This window comes from Suillus discolor, assembly GCF_016758755.1.
Source record: "Suillus discolor strain FC423 chromosome Unknown F5147scaffold_45, whole genome shotgun sequence".
Taxonomy (NCBI): domain Eukaryota; kingdom Fungi; phylum Basidiomycota; class Agaricomycetes; order Boletales; family Suillaceae; genus Suillus; species Suillus discolor.
In genome coordinates, this window is record NW_024541292.1 from 226,469 (window position 1) to 251,031 (window position 24,563).

The 24,563-nt window shown below is 47.8% G+C and overlaps 10 protein-coding genes across 10 annotated transcripts; 5 read left to right on the forward strand and 5 right to left on the reverse strand.

The window, feature by feature from the left end:
* Positions 1-914: 914 nt before the first annotated feature.
* Positions 915-1,889, forward strand: F5147DRAFT_638980 (uncharacterized protein; the record flags this gene model as incomplete). Its single annotated transcript, XM_041432990.1, has 1 exon — positions 915-1,889. One exon carries the CDS (start codon positions 915-917, stop codon positions 1,887-1,889), a length of 975 nt encoding a protein of 324 aa, XP_041290419.1.
* A 1,201-nt stretch (positions 1,890-3,090) lies between these two features.
* F5147DRAFT_706609 (uncharacterized protein) lies at positions 3,091-4,809 on the reverse strand. The gene is made up of 4 exons (XM_041438009.1): positions 4,649-4,809; positions 3,700-4,588; positions 3,486-3,635; positions 3,091-3,383 (listed from the first exon to the last, which is right to left on the reverse strand). Coding segments are annotated over exons 1-4 (1,125 nt in total). The 5' UTR covers positions 4,651-4,809; the 3' UTR covers positions 3,091-3,299.
* Positions 4,810-5,211: 402 nt separating this feature from the next.
* On the reverse strand, positions 5,212-6,862 carry F5147DRAFT_776108 (uncharacterized protein; the record flags this gene model as incomplete). The annotated part of the gene is made up of 3 exons (XM_041441810.1): positions 5,212-5,821; positions 5,884-6,151; positions 6,205-6,862. 3 exons carry the CDS (start codon positions 6,860-6,862, stop codon positions 5,212-5,214), a joined length of 1,536 nt encoding a protein of 511 aa, XP_041290421.1.
* Positions 6,863-10,307: 3,445 nt separating this feature from the next.
* F5147DRAFT_746759 (uncharacterized protein) lies at positions 10,308-11,409 on the forward strand (the record flags this gene model as incomplete). The annotated part of the gene is made up of 2 exons (XM_041439878.1): positions 10,308-11,255; positions 11,311-11,409. The coding sequence occupies 2 exons, from the start codon at positions 10,308-10,310 to the stop codon at positions 11,407-11,409; spliced, it is 1,047 nt and encodes a 348-aa protein (XP_041290422.1).
* Positions 11,410-12,254: 845 nt separating this feature from the next.
* F5147DRAFT_284401 (uncharacterized protein) lies at positions 12,255-14,381 on the reverse strand. The gene is made up of 12 exons (XM_041429031.1): positions 14,265-14,381; positions 14,080-14,197; positions 13,840-14,016; positions 13,663-13,779; positions 13,548-13,616; positions 13,363-13,494; positions 13,187-13,309; positions 13,066-13,134; positions 12,924-13,016; positions 12,691-12,871; positions 12,505-12,632; positions 12,255-12,452 (listed from the first exon to the last, which is right to left on the reverse strand). The coding sequence occupies exons 1-12, from the start codon at positions 14,342-14,344 to the stop codon at positions 12,396-12,398; spliced, it is 1,344 nt and encodes a 447-aa protein (XP_041290423.1). The 5' UTR covers positions 14,345-14,381; the 3' UTR covers positions 12,255-12,395.
* Positions 14,382-14,517: 136 nt separating this feature from the next.
* On the reverse strand, positions 14,518-16,022 carry F5147DRAFT_706625 (2-nitropropane dioxygenase). Its single transcript, XM_041438010.1, has 6 exons — positions 15,840-16,022; positions 15,681-15,787; positions 15,525-15,620; positions 15,336-15,476; positions 14,884-15,287; positions 14,518-14,830 (listed from the first exon to the last, which is right to left on the reverse strand). Exons 1-6 carry the CDS (start codon positions 15,904-15,906, stop codon positions 14,590-14,592), a joined length of 1,056 nt encoding a protein of 351 aa, XP_041290424.1. The 5' UTR covers positions 15,907-16,022; the 3' UTR covers positions 14,518-14,589.
* A 98-nt stretch (positions 16,023-16,120) lies between these two features.
* On the reverse strand, positions 16,121-18,284 carry F5147DRAFT_706630 (uncharacterized protein). Its single transcript, XM_041438011.1, has 6 exons — positions 17,974-18,284; positions 17,499-17,909; positions 17,425-17,445; positions 16,971-17,353; positions 16,465-16,928; positions 16,121-16,407 (listed from the first exon to the last, which is right to left on the reverse strand). The coding sequence occupies exons 1-6, from the start codon at positions 18,086-18,088 to the stop codon at positions 16,320-16,322; spliced, it is 1,482 nt and encodes a 493-aa protein (XP_041290425.1). The 5' UTR covers positions 18,089-18,284; the 3' UTR covers positions 16,121-16,319.
* Positions 18,285-18,380: 96 nt separating this feature from the next.
* F5147DRAFT_706634 (uncharacterized protein) lies at positions 18,381-19,532 on the forward strand. Its single transcript, XM_041438012.1, has 4 exons — positions 18,381-18,510; positions 18,567-18,665; positions 18,717-19,023; positions 19,072-19,532. Exons 1-4 carry the CDS (start codon positions 18,453-18,455, stop codon positions 19,415-19,417), a joined length of 810 nt encoding a protein of 269 aa, XP_041290426.1. The 5' UTR covers positions 18,381-18,452; the 3' UTR covers positions 19,418-19,532.
* A 2,157-nt stretch (positions 19,533-21,689) lies between these two features.
* On the forward strand, positions 21,690-23,204 carry F5147DRAFT_706640 (uncharacterized protein). Its single transcript, XM_041438013.1, has 4 exons — positions 21,690-22,525; positions 22,557-22,687; positions 22,744-23,121; positions 23,187-23,204. Exons 1-3 carry the CDS (start codon positions 21,793-21,795, stop codon positions 22,765-22,767), a joined length of 888 nt encoding a protein of 295 aa, XP_041290427.1. The 5' UTR covers positions 21,690-21,792; the 3' UTR covers positions 22,768-23,121; positions 23,187-23,204.
* A 10-nt stretch (positions 23,205-23,214) lies between these two features.
* On the forward strand, positions 23,215-24,317 carry F5147DRAFT_809605 (uncharacterized protein; the record flags this gene model as incomplete). Its single annotated transcript, XM_041443422.1, has 3 exons — positions 23,215-23,739; positions 23,774-24,241; positions 24,291-24,317. The coding sequence occupies exons 1-3, from the start codon at positions 23,332-23,334 to the stop codon at positions 24,315-24,317; spliced, it is 903 nt and encodes a 300-aa protein (XP_041290428.1). The 5' UTR covers positions 23,215-23,331.
* Positions 24,318-24,563: the final 246 nt, after the last annotated feature.

Sequence of the window (24,563 nt, forward strand, 5' to 3'; positions counted from 1 at the left end):
TTGCATCAACTTCAACTTCACAAACGCACGCGTCTCTGCTGGCTATGTTCATTTTTTTGTTTCCAGGTTAAGACGCAATTTCCTTCTACCACAGGAGACGAGGTCCAGCACTTGGGTCGGAAGAATGTGCAACATGCCGACACGTCCTTTCTCGATCATTTCTGATGTTTAACAGACGGTTTTCTCTTGGCAAGACAGTGTCGGTAGCTGGTGATGTTCCATAGCGGCTTGAGCCATCCCCCGTTTCAACTAACAAGTTTTCAGTTCGGGCGCTGCAAGTCTCGGGGGACCTCTCTGAAATCTGGGGCTCACCGAGTCACGTATGTAAAAGTCATTACGTGACTATAACGTCTCGATCACTACCTCGTGTCCACCTTGATACTAAATGAACCTAGTCTAACCGGTGGAGGAATGTTCTTGCATGTAAGTCGTCCGTTGAACATTAAGTCTACTAGTAAAGTTCATGAGTTGTTGATGAAAGGCAGAAATAATCGTGCTAGATGCTTATACCACGGAGAGGGATCGAGCTATAGCCTCCCACATCAACTAGAAAGTGGCTGTTGCGCTTATAGACACTGGTCAGAATGTCACTTCTTGCCACAGCCCCAGTTTCGATATCACGGCATGGCTTATCTTTCTGCCATTGTCGCGTATCATCTCGCTTTGCATGAACACAACGTACAAAAGGGCCACGAGGTCAAAGAAGACACTATGTATGTACTAATGAATGCCGAATGCAGTGGTCTGCGCCCTAACAGGCCTGCAAGCGCATGGCCAGTTCGATTCCCTTAACTTTCTCAGAGCCTCTTCATCATCCCACAAACACACCCCACAAATTTCAAGTTTCAACTGGTGAGTTCAGCTTACTAGCTACGATCGGCCATATTCATGACACCACAAAGATCATAATCGCCATGGAATTGCCAACGCAAACTTGTGCTTCAGCCCCGTTCGATCACGCTAAAGCAGACGTTATCTTACGATCAGCTGATGGCGTGGAGTTTCGAGTTTTCAAGCTCTTCCTCTCCCTTGCCTCTCCGTTCTTCGAAACATTGTTCGGCCTCCCTCAGGCTCCTGACGGGACTTCCGATCAAGAGATGAAGGATGGCTTAGCAGTCATCGCCGTGTCTGAGGACAGCAAAACTCTAGATTTGTTTCTCAGGTTTTGCTATCCATCGACGCTGGCGGAGGATCCTTCTCTTGACAACCTCACAGAGATTCTCTCTGTACTCGCAGCTGCGAAGAAGTATTCACTAGACCTGATCGAGAAAAAAGTATGTCAGGCTCTAGCGAATCCCAAGGTTCTTGAAATAGACCCCCTTCGCTCCTTCGCCATTGCGAGGAACGCACGGCTCAAGCATGAAACCGTCACCGCTGCCAGATACAACTTACGGCAACCCTTAATTCCTGCGTTATTTGCAGAGATCAACCTGATCACCGCATCCGACTTTCTTGCCCTACTAACATACCACAAAAAATGCATTATCTCCGTACAAGACCTAATGAAGAATCTCAAATGGATGACGGATCACTATGTCAATACGAATGGCTGCGGTTGGCTGTTGAGTGGCACCACCTACTACAACGGGAATTACTGCGGCTGCGGACAGGGTACCGACAGAAGATTTTTTCCTTGGGGAAACGCTCCAGTTGTATGGTGGACAACATATATGCAGGAGGTATATGAGCTATTACAGGATAGCCCGTCTGGCGATACTGTGAGGACGGCAGCGGACAGGACAATCCTGAAGGTCAGAAGTGCAAACTGTAGTGTTTGCTCTGGCCTGGTGAAAGAAGGCATGTCGGAGTTTAGCAACTTGCTTGCTCTAAAAATCGAAGAGGCTGTCGCTCCGGTATGTACCTTGCTATACAACACGGACAAACTTTGATAGCTTCCAACAGATCGAGCTGGAGATGGACTTCTGATCGCAACTATCCTCATCCGTAAGGTAATATACAATGCTGTCGTAAAACACTCACTTGACACCATCTGGTAGATCATGTGTATAAACTTGTGCCAGTACTTGGCCAGTACCGCCCCAGTGTCCAACAATCATGACTCGGTCAGATCTAGCAGTTGAACGTTGAACGTTGAACTTGAATATCAAAAAAGGGTATCTCTTAGGGGTTGCTTAAGGGAAGAATCGCATGTAGTTGTGTAGAAATATGTCTTGAGAATTACGAATATGACTTTCCTGCACGGGTCTCGGATCCAATAGCCTCCAGCTGGTAACTTGAACGTTTGAACGTTTGAACAACGACATGCTCTCTGAGTCATCTTTAAAAAGCCACTAAATATGATTCGTGTGAGCAAGTATTTGTTCGCTCCTTCAGCCTCTTGGCCACCGAAATATAAACTGTAGTAAGACGTCATTCATGTGAGTCGCCATCGACCTTTATCGTGACAGGCTCTTGTTTTTGATCTCCAACATTTGCTTCAGTTATTCACGATGTGTCATTCCCATCCTCAACCCTCTGCATATCGTTGCGGCCGTATTCTCACTTCCTTGGGGTTACGTCCACGTGCAGCCCCTTCGCCACAGCGGCCACACCTCCAATGTTCATCTATGTCGTCACGGACCTGCCCTATCACGTCAAAGGAACAACCTAGACCTAATGACAGAAGTCAACCTCGAGTAAATCATCGCACCCATGAAACGCCTGTCACCGGTGAAACCCCGTGACATGTATGACTGCAGTTGTTGCTACCTCCCCTGTCCATGTAAGCTATTTCCCCTGCTGCGCGTCCGTTGATCACGCTGGTGGCCACCACTCGTCACAAGGCAACTGCTTGTAATTTCAGGCACCGTGATCCGTGCATTAATATTGTTGATTCCCGTTTTATAATCCATGATCGTATTTTTCGATCTCGCTGATATATCGAACGGCTTACGGCGTTTCCTGCTTTACTGATCTTCCGGTTCCGTGGGTTGCTACTGATGACCACGAGTACAAGAGATTCGTCCTGTTAATCATCTGATATGTAGAGCTTGCTACTTCCAGAATAATAAGTAGCATGTCGTCTGCGCCTGGCTCGTCTTGTGGCACAATTTTCTTGAAGCAGGTGTTTTAGAATGGCGTGCGTATCGATTGCTTGGTCCTGGGCCTCTGGCACTGAGATACATCATTCAACTTCTACTAAAGTACATAAGTCGGTTACATCGCGGCGTTCTAGAATGTACAATCTAATCTCGAGACTATGTAGTGTCAGACTCAAGTCAGACTACTCAGAACTATACGGCAACTTGTATGCCAACTTATACAGTCTAAGTAGGTTTGAGAACAATTTGAGAACTCCCTCACTTCTTCCTCGCGTCCTTTGAATTCGGAGCCTTCCTCTTTGAATTCGGAGTCTTCTGCTTCCCGTCCTTTGAATTTGGAGCCTTCTTCTTTGAATTCGGAGTCTTCTGCTTCCCATCCTTTGGATTCGGAGCCTTCCTCTTTGAATTCGGAGTTTTCTGCTTCCCGTCCTTTGAATTCGGAGCCTTCGTTGATGGCCCAGGGGTAGCCGGGGCCGGGCCCGCAACGGAGGGCTCAACGTCGAGACCGCTTGTCCCTATGAAAATCTGAGCCTTCGCTGATAGGGTAACTCGGGCTGGAACGAAGGGTTTGAGCAAATCCATGTCGAGATCAACCTTTTCAAATGCGATATCATGAGCTTGATGCACTGCTAGCAAAGGAACAAAGCCATCAAGTCACCTCTGCCGTCAATATATCAACCATCGTGCTAAGAAACTCGGCGAATCCCGTCATATTCCCCAGGATATTTGAACAGCACCGCGAGCAACCCATAGCTCGAACGCCCCGGATTGTATCACCAACCTCCGCAAGCACCGTGTGGCCAGATGGCTTGTCGCGCAAAGACACCAGACTTTTTTCCATGTAATCACTCCACCATTTCAATGGTCGTTGACCATTGAGCAAGAATCGACTGCTGGACTCGCAGTTACAGGAGCCGTTTTGAATCATCCACTGGTATCCCGCCGCATTCAAGCTCAGGTAACTGCTGGTGATCCAGGATAGATCCACCCCCAAGGATTGCACCGATACGCCGCACCTCTGATGATAGGTGAGTAGTGCGAGCAACTCCTTGGCTGTGATGAGGTCGATTTCTGGAACACTCGCAGGAATGAGAGATTGGCGGAGAGTATATTCTGCAGCGAGTGTAGCTTCAACGTTGAGCTGAGCACGCATTGCAATCGCAAAGCATCTCAAAGGCTCTTTTTCCATGCGGCTTTTAAGCGCTTGACGGACTTTGTGCTCAAGCGTTTGCAAAGAATATTTCCTAGCTGCTTCAAGCACAGGTATAATATCTTCAATCTCATGCAGAGGAGGATCCTCTGCAAGAGTTGAAGGGTAGCAGAATCTGAGCCAAATGTCGAGGACTCTGTGGTTTTCTTCCACGGGCACGACGGGCAGATCACCTTCGACCTGGTTTGACTGTACCGCTTGTTCGATGATGGAGTCGAAAGACGACGAGGCGAGATTCAGAAAGAGCGTGATCACACGAAAATCAACGCCGTCGGACGATCGAAGGATAATATCTGCTTTGGCATGCAGAAATGGCGAGGTCGCCATGAGGAGTTTCCTTTGTATGAATAGTATGGTCAAGCTGGCAATATCTTCCTGGGCGACAAGTTAAACTTACATTTGAATGTGGAGAGAACGCAATACCGATTGATAGATTCTGGAAGAACAACAAAAGGGCGGTGTGGAAGAAACAAGATGAAGATATTGCCTAGAGTGTATTGAGAGTGTACGTTATATATATTGAATCATTATATTCACAGCACATGCATTTGTCATACTAGAATCTAACAGAAAGGTTAACGTTCAAGTCGAGTCCGATGTGAACATCCTCAGAGATCCTAATTAGTAAGCCAACGTCTTGATCCGGAGATAAGGTTCTTTCCATTCGACGACCAGGAGGACCGAGGTAAGAAATTTAGCGTCAATTGTATTGAGACTACTGAATATGTAAACGAACGCCACCGAGGCTCAGCTTCATCAACGGATACTGTACACTTATTCGAAGACTATCGACAAAGACAACCCAAATGAAAACGAAGCGGAATTGAGATTTTTCAGAAGAACATGGTTAATGGCCGCGAGCGAAACCCGAGTCTCTGACATGCATAGCGACTGTAAACGCGGATCAATGAGATCATGGCATAAGTGAGCAAGAAAGAAATTCATACCACTTCAAAACGTTCAAAGCGATCCGAGCCAAGACCAATCCCCAAACACGGACGAAGAATCTTTTACCCAACCCTCTATAAACGTACTCTTTCCATGTTCTCGACTCTTCTTCTCCAGCCCCATGATCCTTTTGGTAGCGCCCGCCCCGTGTTCCTCACAGAGTTGCTTCAGGATGATCCTCCGACTCAATCCGGGATATCCGCTCATGACTTTGAGTATGTACTCTCCCATAGCATCAAGACCGGTGTCACTACTCTTCGTCATAACCCAACCACGGTTGATCCGGAAGATCATTTTAGCTCCTGGATCATCGATCACAAAGCGAACTGCTTCACCGCTCGCAGTGAAGAGGAAGTAATCGACATTTCGGTCGGCTTCAAGCATCTCGGCTTGACGCTCCGCAGCAGGGGTGCGTTTACCCTTACAGGGATTTACGCCAATGTCTCTGAGGCTCGTGAGATGCCGACCTTCCTTCTTGCCAAAGTCGCGAATCATGTTGGCGGTGGGATCAGAGTCGCCGAATGCCCAAAGGGAGTCCCCCTTGGTTCCGCTTAGACCCTTCGATACTGGCTTCTTGCCACAAGTCCGTTTGTGAAGAGACCAGTTTTGTTTCTGGCAGGATCTAGTGGATGATGCAACATTATGAGGGAGTTATGAAGACAGAATTAAAGGACTTCTACTCACTGAGAACAATAATGTATCTCGAAGTTAAGTTTCGCTTTACAAACACTGCACACCATGAAGCGAACACCTTGTCCGATTTCTTCTGGCGTCTTCGTGCAGTTTTCGCAGCGGACAAGAGGTTTATCCCTGAAAGTAGTTTTGACTTGTGCTAAAGCTCGAGCAACATATCCCTTTGTATTCTCCATGACGTGTAGGACCCCCTTCATCCCCCCGCTACGATTAGTGATGTCACTTACGATTGACAACACTGAGGACATAATAAAATGTCCTGTTCATTAAATGTTAGACTCGCATGATGTTATATGCGCGGGAAACACTCACCGATAAACTTATTCCTATTGATAGTCGCGACTTCGAACATAAGCTTTGTGCTTTGGGATATTTGTCTTTGAGGTGGAACGTCCGGGGTCTGTTCCCACCATGGATTTGGCAGGTTCGACGCCTGTTCCCACCATGAGTTTGGTAGGAATGCTGGTTGAAGGGATGACTCGGTTAACTCCAAGACACGAGTGAGAAAGTCGACGAAGCCCTTCCCGCCCTGCGTCAGAAGGTTCGAAACTGTGACCTCCGGGCAAAGAGCACGACAATCTTGCCCCCAAAACGTAGGCGCTTCACAAGCCCCCTTCAGGCCTTCGTTGATATGTCTCTTCTTCTCCGCGACATTCAACAACAACCAGATGGTGTCAAAGTGACCTTCGTCGAAAAGGTCACGCAGAATTTTGGCTACGTTATTTTGGACCCTGCGAAGATCCTGGTGGAAGAACTCCATGGCGTCAGGAGTAAAGTAAGAGTCGTCTAGGAAACGAGACATCTCCTCGAGGACGTCTGCTGCAGTTGAAGATGCAATCGCCGCCTCCCACTCCTTATCCCACTTGAGCGCGTCTTGCATAACATCAGTGATGTTGAATTTCTTGGACAAGAGTGGAGGAAAATCTTCAGGTGTCTTTACAGTATCGTCGTCCTTGATTGGCGATGCCATCGCTAGATGATGAGTGACTTGTTTGCCGCTGGGAGGGTATGGAAGATCAGGGATATCGACGAGACGCGTTTTATAGCTAACGCCCCATGATGATAATCGGATGCCATCATATCGATAGTCAAGTGAATAATAGTTCCATGATCAATGATGAATCATGATAGTCTATAAAGAGACAAGCCATGATCTTCCAGACGTAAAACTCGCGCTCTGTATGATGTAAAGAACTTACTTATCACCGAGTATATTCCACCCGAGTGCATCTTGCTTGATTTCAGTGATGTTGGCGAAGAGAGGAGGTCGATCTTTAAGTTTCTGTGGCCCTCGGCTGCCGATGCAGACGATGACTGAGCGCTCTGAGCTGCAGAGCGTATGTGAGATCTAGACCAGACGCGTTGAAATATCATGACAATCGGATACCGTTATATCGATATAGTCAAATTGTAAGCATGGGCAGTGGAAAGTAGTCCATGATCAATGATGTCAGTCCGTAAAGAGAAGGTCGCAGACGTAAAACCCTGCGCTGAGCGCTCTATGCGATAAGCAAACATTCCTATTTTGGCATTTACTCCTCGAAGAGAAGAGAAGAGAAGCCTGACAGCGTTGCAGACGAGAAAACCAAATTTGGCAATAGAGAAAGAAACCAAATTTGGCAATAGAGGAGAAGGCCAAACTTACGCCCTGTGTGTATGAGGATAAAGAACTTACTTATCACCACCACGAGGCTCCATGCGGTCTCATGACTCACTTCGAACTTTCCCCAGAATGTTGATACAGCGGCCTTGTCACAATACAAACCGGGCATCGAGTCTGATTTTTACATGTGCGTAATATCACAGCATATATTCATTCCTGATTTGGGACTCCGTGGCAGAACCGACGATTGTACTGAAAGCGAGCAAGTCACACCTAAGTACTAATTTAAAAAAGGGGTTCTTGCACTCACGGTAACAATACATGCATAAACCCCCAATGGGTCAAACAGAAAAACATCAACACAGAATTCGATCAACACATTAACGACACCGAGAAAAAATTATCATGGTCACTTAATCGGTAGCGGTGGTTCCATGGGGCAGTGATCATGCTACAGGTTGGCTTTGAACTGCTCACTGTCCTTGGATCTGAGTGACTTGAATCTCGCTCTTTTTGTTACGGAGTGGGGCAACATATCAAGTCTACGAGATACATGAGCACCGGGGGTATAGTCAAGCGAGTATAATACCCCTTTATCCTCGGCGGCCGCAATATCCACAACAGGGGGTTGGTGGGAAGAATGTTGCCTAGGGTGCTGCTGAAATGGTGTTGCATCGTGGTTGATGGAAGGAGAGCGTTGGAAGAACAAGGAGAAGCGATTAATGGCCGCACGTGGACGTGACCTCAAGGAGGCGAGAGTACTGCTCCCATAACGTGCAGAGGGTTGGACATGGACATGTCGTGTTGCGGAGTACTGAGAGCATGAGGTCAGCATAAGAGCCAACTGATATGATAACGACCCACATGAACGCGCCCCAGCGTGCAGTCAAAAAAAATTACCTCCAAAAACGGCTTGTCAGGTACGTCCTATACGAGTGGGAAATTGATGTGCTCCATCATTAAAGAGCCATGTGATGCACGCTTTCGATTCATCTTTTGGTAGCTAAGAAAAAACGCTATCAGTGTAGAGTGGGCAACGTACTCCGAGTCAGACTCACATTAGACAACAGGTCATTGAGACCAGTTTATCTTATTATGACATGGATGTCCCACAAGTGCGCAATGTGGTCATTGCAACCCATTACTAGCAGCTTTCCATCAGCGGAAAGAGTTGCACAATACACGCCAGTTTCATGGCGAAGGGGTTCACAGGTAGATTTGTGTCGAGATTCCACAAATGCACTATTTGATCGCGTGAAGCACTTACTAGGAGCAAGCTAGCAGAAGGTCATTGTAAGACCCAACAATTGTGATGAGTGACGCGTGACGTTCAACCATGATTGAATATCCTAATTGAGCCAACGGAGATAACCTTCTTTCCATCCGACGTCCAAGCCGTGACTGTAAACTGGTCAACTATGTTCAGTTGTAGAGAGCAACTTTTCTGTGTTGGCATCCCACATTCGCATTGCATTCTTCTTGTATCCATTGGTCGCAATATGTTTGGAATCGGGCGAGTAGCTCACAACGATGTGTCGTTGATTGGACAAAACAGTTTCGCCGATCTCTACCGTGACAGACCCTTGCAGTTCCCTCATCTGGTCCACTCACAACTCGCTCACAAATCAGACTCCAACTCAAGGACCACAGAGCACACGCTTCTTGTGTGATCAGTCTATTTTGCACTGACCTTCCCGGTCTCGGCTTTCACGACCTAGCTATCCCATCACTTGTAACAATGTCGTTCCTGGGAGATAATGCCATGATGATCATCCCGACTCCATCCTCTTTATCTCGCCAGTCGTCACTAATTTGTAAACCGCTCTCCAAATCCCACCCTCGGAGCAAGCCGTCGTTCGGACATGTGATGAGTCGTTGTTCACCAGGCAGGTGCACAACACCTCGTACCTACTCGGTAGAGTGTGTTATTGCTGATGCCTCTCCTGTTTTAATCATGGGGGTAGAGGGCGTAATCTCTTACGTCTCTAGCATCTCACTGATGGGGGAAGAGAACCTCATCACCGATGTCTCTTGAATCTCAATCGTGGTTGAAGATAGATACAGTGCTAATGGTTCTGAATTCGTGTCAACCCTTGTCAATAGAAGCACAATAGAAAACGTTCACGAGAAGCTTGTTAAGAGAAATTCAAACCTGACCCACAGGGACAGGGGTTACCTGCGATGGCGAGGTCCTATCTTTCACAAGGACGTGTCAAGTCAAGTATCGTCAACCCGTCGAGAAGGAAGGTGGGCAAGGATTCATTTAAATGCCTACTACTGACTACCAAGACCCGGGCACGTTCGGTGCGTTGGGCCACTTATCCTCATGTCACTTCACCGCTTGATGCTTTGCAGGCGAAGCGATCAAAATTGGCGCTATACGCAACTTCCTAATCCTATACTTATCATTTTTGAGACTTTGTTTGATGATGGTCGTGACTAACAGATGATAGGTGCCGCATTTCCATTTCTCAAGATCTCAATCCTCGAACTTCTTTACAGGACAGTGCCGTGAGGCATGGTACAACTACACATGCCGCAGAAATCATCACCTGATCGATTCAAATATCAAGATTCTGATAAGCCTCGATCCATCGTCAGTGGGCAAGGAAGTCCAATCCAGGCTACCCGCTGCCCTGCGGCATGCAAGGGACTACCGAGGAATTAATTAATTACAATAGTATATAGGTGGGTACCGTTCGTCTCAAAGTTCACCCATCAGAACATTCACATCTAGAGTTGACTTCAAGCTCTTGAAGAATCCGACAAATCTCTGCCTATGGAACCAATGTCTTCGCAGCTTTCAACGATTATGCCTGACTGCACATACGCATCATCGCCCTTTGACCACCCAAAAGCTGATATTATCCTGCGGTCCTCAGATAGGGTCGATTTCCGCGTCTTCAAGCTTTTTCTCGCCCTCGCCTCCCCGCTCTTCGAGACTATGTTTGAACTCCCCCAACCAACAGCAGTTGGGACGAGTGATGATACAAAGGATGGTCTCCCTGTCATTCCCATGCAGGAAAATAGCAAAATATTAGACACTTTCCTCAGATTCTGCTACCCCTCCACATTAGCGGAAGATCCCTCGCTTGATAACCTGATAGACATCAAAGCTATCATCGGGGTTGCGAAGAAGTATTCGCTGGAGCTGATAGAGAGGAGGGTCTGTCAGGCTCTAGCTAGCCCCAAGGTCCTCGAGGCAGAGCCTCTTCGCTGCTTCGCAATCGCCCGGAACGCACGGCTCAAAGATGAGACTATCATCGCTGCCAGATACACCCTACGACAACCCTTGATTCCCACATGGTTACCAGAGATCGATATGATCACCGCATCTGACCTTCTCGCTCTGCTCACGTACCACAACAAGTGCAGCGTTGCAGCAGCGTCATTGCTTGCCAACTTGGATTGGATGACGAACTATTATAGCAATCCAAGCGGTTGTGATTGGTTGTTGGACACACGGCAAACAGACTATCGGGGAAAACTACCAGATCCCCCCTGCAGATGTGCACGGAGTGGTGAAGCCAAATTCCAGTTGTGGAAATCTGCTCCGTTCTCTTGGTGGACTACTTATATGGAAGAAACATTCGAGTTATTGAGGGACACTCCTTCTGGCGATATAGTGAGGTCGGAGGCAGAAAAGACGATACAGAAGGTCAGAAAAGTGGGCTGTACCAATTGCTCCGCCCATGTCAAGGAGAAGATGGAAGAATTCAGCAACTTACTTGCCCTCAACGTCGATAAGGCGACGGCTTCGGTACGTAGTATCTCTGTATATGCATTGCAGCACTTCTTAACATCTTCGATGACAGATTGAACTAGAGATTGACCGTGACTTCAGACTGCCACCTATCAAGGGTCCCGGCAACTACAAGCCCACAACCCCGCCTTCGTTTTTTGGGCAGGAATAGTACTCAGCAGTTCATCACACAAGTCCTGAAGCGAGCCAAAGCTGTGGGGGTTCAAGCAATACTCGGGGTATAGTACCGTACGACCGATGGTCTCGCTAAGTACGTAGGTTATCCAGACAGAAAGCCAATAGACGAAAATTCAAGCAAGGAAATTAAGCTTGCTACCTCAGGCAACCTTACTCTGGCCTGTGCCTATCTTCGCTGTCCTGCCGGACCGTCGGCCTTGCGCTCCCAAACGCAATGAACGAAGATTGAGGAAGAGGTGTGTTACCAGATAGAAAGGCTAGACACGAAAGTTCCAAGCAAGTGATAAAAACTTGCTGCCTCAAGCGGCCTTACTCAGAGTAAATCACTCTGGCCTGCCCCATGCTATGCAGGTCCGTTGGCCTTTCGTGAAGAGGTTCTTGGCAAGTGGCAGCGGCCTCATTAGACCTTAATTCCGTCTGGTACACTCGAGAGCCAGTCGCACTAGTACTGGTCTGGTTCGTGGTTGGTTATGTTCATGGTTCGGTATAGGATCTGGGCCAGCAAGAAGTCATTATACAGTCGGCGCAGAGCAGCCGCGACAGCCTTTCCGTAGAATCACATCTCAATGTAGCCCGAGATAACGCACAGACAGGATACAGAGGGCAACGGACATTTGATAAAAGGGTGATCACGAGCAAACAAAGCCTTGTTAGGTACAACATCCAACTCGGGGCGTAAACGACAGAAGTGCAACAGAAGGTATTCGGCAGAATCAGGACGGGTATGCTCCTTCGGCACAAGGGCTGAAGGAAGTTGGCGAGCCGCCTCTATGACGACAGGCGCAGGCAAGTCAGGAAGGGATGTGGTCTTCGGGAAAGAAAAACCACGCAGGACCATCGCTGACCACGATGTCATACAGCTTCGTCAGGGGTGCACGTAGTACAAAACGTCAAGTCAGTGGGAAGTTACATAGGATTCAAGAAGGAATATCAAGAAGATGTGAGAAGTAACCCATCAACTTATTCGTCGTCACTCTGGTCCCCCAAAAAGGCTAGAATGCTCGCGCCCGCAGTTTTCTAAGGAACATCATGATTCCAAAGACAAGAACATAGGAAATGATTCACGAACCTTCCTCTTGAGTGGTGGGTCCTCGTCCTCATCGTCACTTCCTGGTCCCGACTGTTCATCCTGCGATTCCCTCTTTTCTTTCTTCCTTTCCCGCCGGCGTTCTGCCTCTGCGAAATCTTGCACATCCCCTAATACACCATGTCACTATAAGCTTGGTTTTCAACGCGAGTCGTTCCAAGTACATACTAAGTTCTTGTGCGAATTCTCTCTCTGCTTTGATAGTCTTTGCTTTTTCCAGAGTGAGGCGACCCGTCATTCCTAATTCCTTGAGAATTTCTTTCAGTCGTTTAGTTTGGCCTGACGGTGTATCCAAATCTGCGAATTCTTTCTTCCACATCTTGCGTACGCCACAAGCAACCACTATAGCCTAAGCAAAAATCAAACCGCGTCTCGCATGTGTTAAGTAGAGACACTTCTACCTTGAGTTTGGAGACAGTCTCATCATCCTTAGATGACCCTGCGTTGCTCTTCTGTGTCTTCTTACGTTCTGTCGAGGCTTTCTTGTTTGAATCCTATACGTTGTCAGAAGTAGCACAGAACACCAACTGGAGAGCTAAAAACCTTTTCCTGTTTCTTCCTTCTTTTCTTCGGGGGTTCATCGACGACTACTGACATATCGGTGTCATTCTCCTAATTGCCTATTAATTTTGTGAAACGCGCAAGTCATAAAAATGGGACACACAGGTTCGCTGTGGGGAAGTGCATGTTTCAGAACGACGGGTTCCTGAGGCTTTGAGGTGGAAGAACTTGCTCCGTGCTCGAGCTCGTCGACCACCTCATGTTCCGCATTTTGCTTGGTGGATGACTAGTGAAGAGAACAGTTCACACAGAATACAGAAGCGAAGGAATGTGTTTAACCTTAGGTTTAGATAGAGGTTTCTCCTTCGAAGGCGATTTCTTAGGTGACAATATTTCTTTCTTTGAAGACGTCACAACAGATTTGGATGCATGCTTAGCATCAGCCTCATCCCCAGAAGACTCGACAGTAGACTGTACGTAGTGAATAAAGAAGACTAGTCGCAAGAAATAGAATTTTAACTCACGGCTGATTTATGTTCCTTCACAGCGGTTCCGCTAGTCGACTTCTTAGTTCTTGATGCCTTCTGAGAGCGCTGTATGCCATTAGTGACGTAGGTATTTTGAAGGAATTGCGCGTACTTTGGAGCCAGAGGGTTTCGTTTCATGCTCGCCGTTACTTTTCGGAGGTTTGACCTGTTTCTTCCGAGCTGGAACTTCGTCTTCAGATATTTCGGACACTTCAGAGTCCACTATAGCCTAGAGGTAACAGAACGGGGTTCGAGTGGCTGGACATAAAGGGATGCCACAAAAGCTCACAGAGGACTTGGGCACCTGCTTTCCTTGATTGTTCTTTCCGGGCGACGGCTTGGGCTTAGAGGCGCCTTTGCGAGGTTTGACAGGCTCTTCGTCGGCCCCTCCCTTGCGTTTCTTTGAGGGTTTTGGCTGGCTTTCTTCATCATCTGCCTCATTCAGTGGTGTTGTTGAAACATTGTCCTTTAGAAAGATAGCGTCAATATTAGGAGAGCAGGTCAATGCCCGACCGTAACTTTGCCTTACCAGATATTCGACGACTGTTTTCTTGATAGACGTCTTGTACTCTTTTGCGTCTAAAGTTCCAGCTGAGAGGTTAAGGCTTTCCTCTAGCCGCTCACGCACAATGCGTACAGTGAGCTTGCTACAGTGGGAGAATGGGCATGAGTCGCGACAAAGTTACAGGACACGGTACCAAAGGTATAACATGCCTCAATTTCCCCTCTGCACGAGCTTCTTCTAATAGCTTCGTAGCGGCTTGCTGTATTCTCTCAGTACTTGGTGTGGCCATTAGTGTTTTCAGTTGGCACTGCGCAAGAGGAGTGATGCTTTGCGGATGAATGACATTGATCGCTCGTTGGCACATACAATGAATCACGTGATGCCAACGCGAACCAATCACTGTGATCCGGGAGCCGGATGATCGGGTAAGTTTGATATCTACCCGCGCATAAAACTTGAAGCTTCAAGACAAAGAAAAGTCACATTCACACTATACGGGCGCCTGAACAAATATATATCTAAGAAACCTATAACCTATAGCTTTGCCTTAGTCGACACTAGGGAAGCGCCGTGCTGCAGTATCTTCGCTGCATCTGACACCATCTCATCCACAATCTGCTGAGCAGGCAGCACTTCATTGATGAGCGCTGCCACTCTTCCTATTAAAAATGTTCTAGCCTCTAGCGACTTCTCCGGGTGTTGTTCAATGTCCCAAGCCGCAGGAATAATACCCTTGGATGTGAGTTCCTTAATCTCCGCCTGGCGATTGTTATTCCTAAAAGAGACATTGAAACAAAGAAGCTAAACCGTAACAAGGTAGAAACATACCAGTCCTCGACGTATGGCGTTCTCCTGACCCGGAGGGGTCGTCCGGTAAAAATCAGAGTCGTGACGGCGTCCTCGTATCCTGCGGTTACGAGCGCATCTTTGTGTGCCTTGGGCGCATTTGCTTCCGTGGATGCAACGAATCTGGTGCCTACCCAGACCGCTTGTGCTCCCCACGCCAAATTTGCGGCGAGTCCGCGCCCATCGTACACCGCACCAGCACCGATAACGTACACCGGCTTCTTTGTCAGCGGAGAGACATGTCCGCGACATGCGTCAACGACTGCAGGAATGAGGACTGATGCCGGGACATCGCCTGTGTGACCACCGCCTTCCCCGGCCTGAGCGCAGATTAGATCAACTCCCACTGCAAGTGCTTTCGGGACATGTTTGGGATGTCCGACCATCTAGGGCATAGTGAGCACACCGCCCTCGTGATATAAGAAGAAACTCACGTTCATGACGGGTATACCAGCGCTATGTAACTTATCGACTACCTGCTGTGGCGGCACACCGACAGCGCACACGAAAAGAGCCGCTTTCTCCTCGATGATGATATCAATAAGCTCATTTAGTTTCCCATTCTGGTAATCATACTGTAAAGGATTCAGCGCCGGAGAACTGACACGTAGCACAAGACTTACGTTTGTTTTCCTTGCATTCCCGCCAACCTGAGGAATGAGTAGGTCAACCCCAAATGGTGCATTTGGATTCTTCAAGTCCTTCTTGATAGCTTGAATCTATGCGACGGAGTTGTATTTAAATGTCCGTGTGAGCTCAACTCTCGCGGCGATACGCACCTGCTGCCTGAGCACCTTTGGGGTATAGCCGTGCCCGCCGATAACACCTAGTCCACCTGCGTTCGTCACTTCAGCTGCCAGTTCCGGACCAGCCGCCACATTCATGCCTACAAAGTCATAAGAATCCCTGGAGGGTAACACTGTGGTTATGACACGAACCTGCGAGCAATATGGGATGTTTGATCCCAAAAAGCTCGGTGATTGGTGTAGAGATGATGACAGACATCGTGTCAGATGGTGGAGAGAGAGATGATGGATTTCAGAGGGTGACGACGTGAAACTCGTTTGAATCAATAACAAGGGCCGGTAAGCGCCTGTTATGCCATACAGTAATCATGTGCATGTAGTGTTCCGAGTCGGAAATGTATACCTCCGGTTATTAGTTAGCCGAATCATCCGCGTAAGGAAATTACCATGCCCACCAACTCCCACCCCGCTTACGGGTACTGCCGTGCAGTAGAGTGAAAATCATGCGCCATGTACAAATCATCTCAAGTTATCCTGGTAGGTATATGACAGCAATGGAAGGGTGTAAGATATATGAATGAGTGTGTGCGTGATATACATGAGATAAATGTCCATGTCAATGAATAATGCCTCCTGGACATTTAGTCGACGCAACAAAATGAGACATCTAGATCAGGAAGGATTTCCGGTATCAGGTGGAGGGGACTTGGTACCAGACTGCATTAACCGGCGGAGACGAGCCAGCTCACTCGCCAAAGTTCTATTTGAACAAATTTCGTAAGGCCAAGGCGTGGGGTAAGAAAGCAGTACTGCGTACCTCGCAGTCTCCACTGCCTCATCACTTTGATGAGATCGGAGTTCAACCTGTGCCTTCACTTTGATGATCTCCTCGCGGAACTCTTCTTCGACCTCTTTCCTGATTTTCTGTTCTTCGTTTTTGAGGTCCTTCACAGAAGCTTGCTGACGCTGCGCCTCCTTCATCTCATCTGCGAGAAGCTTATACTTCTTGCCAATTGATTCGGCTTCTTTTTTTAGCTTGTCCTCGCGCTTCCGCATCTCTTCACGAAGTCTATCAGTATCATGCTTCCAACTCTCGGTCATGCTTTTGATGCTATCCCGCAATGTAATGTACTCGCGTTCAGCCTTCTGGGAAAGAGCCGTTGATTCAAGGAGAGCAGATTCCATCTCGCGCAGGGACTTTTTGGAGGTCGCAGTCTCCGTTTTCAGCTGAGATTTTAAGGTTGCTGCCTCGGCTTCAGCTTTGCGGGCCCGCTCAAGAACCTGCAATTGGTCAGTAGAGAAATTATGATAAGGCTGACTAACCTCTTGTAACAACCTCTCCTTTCTCGCTACAACATTGTTAAGACCTTCATTTTCCAGTCTGAGGCGTTCTCGGCCTTCCTTCAAATCCTCGGTCTGTCGTGTCAACTGTGCAACAGTCCGCTGTGAGAGACGAAGCTGAGACTTGGTGTTTTCCAAGGCGTTGCGAGCATTTATAACACCGGCCTGCAGATCTGCCAAAACTTTAGTTGTCCCCCCAGGTGTAAGGGAGATACGTCTATTAGGAGATGATGGAGCCTGTAGCGCAGAAGTGGAAGCATTTAAATTGTCTGAGTTATTGCCAGCATGAGTGTCAATCGGTAAAATCGCTGGCGAGGAGTTAAGAGCTGGAGAGAGACCATTGTCGGCTAACGCACGAGCATTCCCTAATAGTATTAAGTCACCACGTTCACGATGAGGGAAATCCTGGTTGCAGGGGAGGTAAAGAAAGACTGACCTACGGAAGCTACAGGTATCCCTAAAACAAAAAGTTGTTAGTATAACGAGGCAACAAAGGCACGGGTGACGTACGACTCAGTGTACGTGTTGGACTAGACATTCGTTTAATGTTCACTGCAGGTCCGGGACTGCCGCCGAAGTCCATGGGGATACCTTCTCGGATTCCATCGCGTTTCATTATTGGTGTCGCACTTTCTCTCCTTGGGAGCGGAAGATTTGACTCGCGACCAGCGAGGTTTTGCAAAACATCAAAACTGGAGCGACGTTGCATTTTTGGAGTTGAAAAGCTCGTAGTGTATGACACAGGACAAGGACTTATATCCAAGACATCCTCCGACGAGGGTTGTGGAGAATGAGAGGGTGCCATAAAGCCAGGTGGTAGCGGACGTGATCCACGCAAAATGATATTTTCCAAGCTGTGCAACTGTGCCTGTTGATGCCGAATAGAATGCTTCAAGGTCGACATTTGGTTACGAACAACCACTATGAAATAGAACGAACCGAGATAGTTGAATGAAATCTGAATGGACAGGTGAAGGAGTTATACCTGTATCGTTTTGGGGTATTGACGGGCTCAAAGCGCGTGCAGAACGCAGGGAGCCGCGTGAAGAAGACCTTGACTCGGAGAGCGGACGAGAAGGAGAGTGCAAAGAATTATACATGCACAGGCAATATGGATATCAAATTGATTGTGATGGAGCCCTTGTCCACAAGAAATGATCAAAATTTCAGTTGTTTCAATGATTTAAGGCACTGCCTTTAAAACAGCGGGTCCAGGAAGGACCTGTTAATGCTCTTGAGACACAGCCAGAGCTGTTGTAGGCTGTGGTTTAGCGCTGGCAGTTGGCCCGAGAAGTGACTGGGAGTCTGGTCCTTGTTTATCTTTGTTGTGATGTGCCAAGAAAGACGCGGTCACGTGGCGTGGACGCGTCAGTCCAGTTTCTACTTGAAGCTTGTTTCACGACAATGAATCTCTTTCAATCCAAGTTTCGTCTGTACCACTAACATCTGACAGATTGCTCCAACATGGCTGAATGTGGCATCTGTTTAGAGGATATCAAGAAGCCTGTCTGCATTCCGTGTGGTCAGTCCTATTCCGATTCAGACTTCTGCATGTGATGACCTGTTCATGTCATCTAGGTCACGTTCACTGTGAAAAATGCCTACGCGCCCATATAAATTCCGGAAATGATGCTTTGAAATCTTCGTGCCCATCATGTCGAAGCATATTCCACATTGGTATGTTTCACGTTGCGCGAGGAACCCTCTGCTCAGACTACTATCATGCAGCTATGCCTGATCTATCTTTTGTTCCCAAAAAATACCATGATTTCATGGTTCCCAGCGTGCGCAAATTGTACTTAGATATTGCTTCTCCTGCTCCGTTGGTTGCCGAGATCGAGCAACTCAAAACACGCGTCGCTGCGTTGAGTAGAGATCGGGATGCTCTGATGGAGAGATGTGAGGCACACATGGCAGCTTCTCGTCAGTATGCCACAAATGAGAAGGACGCTCGTTTGGAAGCCAAGGCTGCTCGTGAAGCCACCAGCCGGCTGCAGGTGAAGTATGATGCTTTGGAAAGAGAATTCCTGGACCAGTACGTCTTCTACCAATGAATTTACATCCTGTTGTTGACTCGCACCAGTTCATTCATGTCCCAGACATCTCCCGATGGCCGAAAACGTAAAGGCAGGGAGAGCGTCAATAACTCGCGCGTTTCCTTCTGCCAAGAAGAAGTTGTCACCAAGTCAGACGTGAAGCTCGAAGAGCTCCCTGATGCACTCGACTTCGCACCTTCACGCCTGAAGCGTGCGCTTCCCAGATCAAGCGTGGCTTCATCCTCGCGGCGCGAACGATCCCACGATCCTCCTCCTCGTTTTGTTAAGCGTCAGCGGCGCGCAAGACATTCAGATATTGGCCCAGAATTACAGACTCAGATGCCTGCATCGTGCGAAGGTTGCGAGGAGTGTCACGGAATCTACAGTCAGTAAAATCATCTAGACAAGGCCACATGGATGATGCCCTCTCACTTCTCTGTACAGTGTAGATATTGATATACATGTATTGATATTTTTTTTGCAATGATAATATCTGCTTACCATTTAATTGGGCCGTCCACACAATGGCACACATTCATTACTGGGTAGACTAGGGACTCGGTACTGCCAGATCATTGACCATATCGTCCGTGGTTATATAAGCCAGGCTAGTCCAAATGTGAACTAAGTATAAAGCTTCTAACATTACATACTTAGGCTTTAAGTGGCGTTGATAAGATCAGCTAGTAGCTAGTAGCTATCGATGTGCGTAAACCCGAGATTAGGATTAGCTTTGAATACAAAGATAAGTAGCTCATACTAGTGGACTTGAACATATGAACATACGACCACCGTGACTGTTTTTCACTGCCTGAGACAGCTAAACACTTCCTTCTTATCAACCCCCTTTTTTTGTCTATCGAGTGACTGAATCGGATCATCATATGGGACAATACATACCTCACCACCCTATCGCCTCACCCCTGAAGTCGCGAATGCCCCAGTATGAACGTTTGAACCCTCACTATACCCACTAGTCCGCCGTTCCTGCCGCTGTTTAGGACGGCATTTCAATGAGAATGAGACCAGTGCCTTCAATATATTTGCACGGATATACATGTGGTATCGTTTAGAAGAAACGCCTTCGTTTATAAAGGGTTCTCTAGGAGCGCGGTTGAAAGAAACAGGTCACGTCGCTCCCGGAAGTACTTATCTGATATTCGCTCGTTCCTCGGCTTAGATCTTATCGATCATCATCACCTATCAAAGGAAAAATTCTCATAGGGACAAAAGACCCCAGCCACCCCACCCTGTGCATCATGTGTTATGGTCCCAACGCGTCCTGAAGTCTGACTGGAGAGTCGGGACCCGTGGCAAACACGGCGTCCTGACTGCCGCCGGAATTTAACCCTGTTGATCCATCCGTTCCTTCTATCGCTAGCCGACGAAAATCAATTGAAATGTCGGCCAGCTGTGAGCGCATTCCCGCGACCTAGTGGCGACACACACTTGGGTATGTGAGATATTTGATATATCGTGACGGTCACGGTACCTTGAGGCAGTTGTTTCAATGAATCGTCAGTACGTATACTCCGAGTCCGTCAGTGATCGGAACGGCACGCACCCGATGCGTAGTGTTCTGGACAGAACTCTGCCACATATATGACACTGCTAGGCAGGTGACAGAACCTCCTGGGCAGAATCTCACAGGCAGAACTCAGGATGCACAGGTTGGAGTGCCATTAAATTTTTCCCTTAATTCTGCCACCTGCCACACTAACAATGGTTTTGCCAAGCTCTGCCAGCTCTTCCGGCAGAACTTCTGCTGCAAGATAGTTCTGCCCACGACACTACCAGCGATGCGACCGTGACGATGATCTGCGGTCTTCTGCAGCTGTACTTGATTCGTGGGTATATCATATAGTCGTAAGTGATGTGGCAGTCCTCTGAACACATGGACTGGAAGCATGTTCATCTACAAATTAGTAGCCAAAACAACTCATCATAGTCGTGTCACGTCTTGACGGGATATCACCGTGTTGATTTATTTCGAGGACTCACAAGGCGCTGCTAGAGTCAGGTACTCTGGTCGGGGTCCTGCTGAAACCGCTCCTCGGATCAGGCTACTTGGAGCTTGGCGGTGGGTAGATCAGACAAGTTGGCCGAGACTTGTGTCAGAAATCATGTGTCCGATGGCGCGATCTATGCGACCAGAACCTGGTGAAATGGGGATGCAGCTACGACGAGGGCCAATTTTCCATGTCATCTTTGACGTATTGGGCTCGTTGTTGACGACACTAGAGGAAGTAGAAGAGGACACGAGTAGTATAGGTAGAAGGGGTATGTTAATGTATAACATAAGCACGTGCGCAGTCACTATTCTTTCACCCTTGCCAAGCCTCACTTTATTATGCGAAATAAATTGTATGTAAACAACTATTTAATTTCCCCCGGATAAGAGAGAGCTCCGAATCCATTTTTGACTAGAGACACAAGCTCAAGATTGTCCGGCGGATTCTAGCCTATATGTATTCCTATACATAGCGTGCAAAAAACGCTTTTTGGTTGTATCAGCCTCCCGTTCTGTGTCAAGAAGGGGAAATGAGAAGGTACCCTTGGATACGATATAGATAGCCAGAATCAAGATGAAGTAATAATGAAGGCCTAAAAGGCATGCAGGGCCATTGGAAGCGAAACAGGCCACATGTTGGGGAGCACCGCAAGGTTGTTACCAAATTCTCTAATTCACTTCTACTCGCATCAAATTACTTATAAGATTCCGAATTGCACCTTTGTCATGTACCCTTGCCTGCTAACTAGTCCTCACAATGCCCGGCGACTCAGCCAAAGCGCCATTCAATAATGCAAAGGCCGATATCATCTTGTGTTCTTCAGACAATGTCTACTTCCGCGTCTTCCGCTGCATGCTCGCACTTTCCTCTCCATTCTTCGAGGCGATGTTCGACCTTCCCCGACCAAGTAGGGACCACTGTAAAGATGAGATGTTTGACGGCCTAGACGTGATTTGGGTGTCAGAGAACAGCAGGACACTCGACATGCTATTGAGATTTTGTTATCCGGCAGCGGTAAAAGATCCCGGTTTGGAGGACATTAATGATGTGGAGCAAGTCCTGGAGGCTGCAATGAAATACGGGATGGAAGATGTTGAAGAGAGAGTGAGGAAAGCCATGGTTACCACGTCCCTCCTAGAGAGCAACCCCGTACGCGTCCTCGCGATTGCATGTCGGTTTAGTCTCGAACCAGAAGCCGGGATTGCGGCACGATATTCGCTTCATCACACAGCCCCAACGCATGACTCCCTTGCTGCAGAACACCTTCCTAATAACGTCATTCAGGGCCTCGTCGCATATCGCTCTAGGTGCGGCCAAGCGGCCAGAACGCTTTGCGATAATCTGGACTGGCTGAAGAAGTCACAGACGCACAGTTTCTACGAGTGGTGGACAAACTGCTGTCCATGTAACTCAAAGGCAGACGTCAGGTACCTGATACATGGAACTTATCCGCGGGAGTGGTGGGCGGATTACATGGACAGGACATCCAGTTGCCTTGGAAGAATCTCCTTGTGGTGCAGTATTGACGAAAAATTTGGAAGAAGCTGTCGAGAGGGCAAATAGTTGTCCCTCATGTCGACGGCGGGCGCAAGACCAGATGATTCAGTTCACCGAGACTTTTGCTCGGGAATTAGACAGAGTCATTGCCGAGGTGCGCGAGTAGCCGAATTGCGGTTGTGTCGTAAGGATCTAAACTCGCCTCTACAGATCGCTTTAGATATCGCCATTTGATGCAGGGTCGACACGACTACCTGCACTGTGCACTTACCACTTGCGCATCAAAAATCAGCGGAGACCGCTAGGCTCAGCTATTTTGTTCAATCTATCACAGCTGAACCAGCTTAGAATTACCCTGTTATCAAGGACTTACTAGTAGAGCCGGTATCTGCTGTACAAGCACTTCTGGTGAGTTAAACATATAATAGATATTTAGACTGTAGAGAACTTTCCATCTAATGACAGAACGACAACCACTTACTGCGCGTTACTTGGTATCGTGATCATCGTACAACTTTTGCGCTTTCCCTAGAAAACCTATGTGCAACACGTTCTTATAATCTGGAAGCAAGTCGATGCCATCGAATGGTGAGAGCAGGATTATTTTTAACAGTTCAAGAGCAGATAGAAATTAAAATTAAAACCGAGTTTAGTTAGAGCCATCCTAAAGGGGAACTTCAAGTCATTCTCGTTCACATGTTGTCTTAGACTCCTTCCACGCTGCGGGCGCTGGAAATGCTTGTCGCAGAAGTTACTGCAGGAAAGTTGTAACCTAGCTCTCACCAGAATCCTCTCACAATGGACACATGTACAACTTTGTACAAGTACACCAGCATCGAAGACGTTGAATCACAGCGGATACCAGTCGACGCTGGAGCCCCCTTTGACAGAGGGGATATCATATTACGCAGTGCGGACAATGTTGATTTCCACTTTCACAAGCTATTGCTGTCCCTAGCATCATCTTTCTTTTCAAACATGTTCTCTTTACCTCAGCCAGACTCTCTCGATGATGCTGCGGACCGGACAAAAGACGGTCTCCCCATCATACCAGTGACAGAGGATAGCGTCGTTTTGCGGAAGCTGTTGAGCTTTTGTTCTCCTGTCTACGACACAGACGTGCCCGCTCTCGAGAACTTGGACATCGTCATGTCTGTCCTCGATGCCGCCGATAAATACGACATGAAACGAGTCGGTGTATTCATCGTTAGGAATGATAACGGCTCCTAGGTTTCTAGAGAAAGAACCTATGCGGGTCTTTGCTATCGCATGTCGCTACCGCTCGGAGGCAGAGACTCTCGTGGCGGCGAGATATATGCTGCGTTTTGCAGTGTGGGAGCCTGCATATGTGTCTGAATTGGACTTCATCTCTGGTTCAGACTTCCAGCGGTTGGTCAAGTACCACACAAATTGCGGTCAAGCTATGTCCCAACTTACCCGTCTTTGGTCTACGTATCCCCTACCGTCACTCGACTGCAAGTTCTGTCGCAAGAAGGGGGTTTCTCGCTTGTCCCTCAAAGAATATCAAGATAGTGTCATAGAAGCACTCCGCATTCGACCATCTGTGGAAAGCCTTCTTAATCCCGAGTGGATTGACAGTATGGTTAGGAGGGCTGGAAGCTGCATTGGTTGTAAAGAGAGAGTGCCGAGGGCGCTTGCTGAATATGCAAAGGAGCTTGCCTTCCCGGTAATGGCGATTATCCTGGAGGTGAGTTCTCTCGCGTTTGACTGACTGCCTGTGATTTACCTCCTCGCAGATTCCCCTGGACATCGATTTTCGCTGATGATATTTATCTCACTATGTACTAGAGTCAGGTCACAAATAGTTTCATGCTTGGCACACTTTCCTAGGCATATTCCAGTGGGCAGGTTCTCTTTCCAGAATTCCCTTTGCACGCGGGATAATGCGAATATCCGGATTAATGGCATTGAGATTTCGTCAAAATACAATAATTTGCAGCTGTGAGCAAATGTCTTTACCTCTATCCTGTTTTGTCATTTCACGTTATACAGCTTTCCCGATTCTAAAT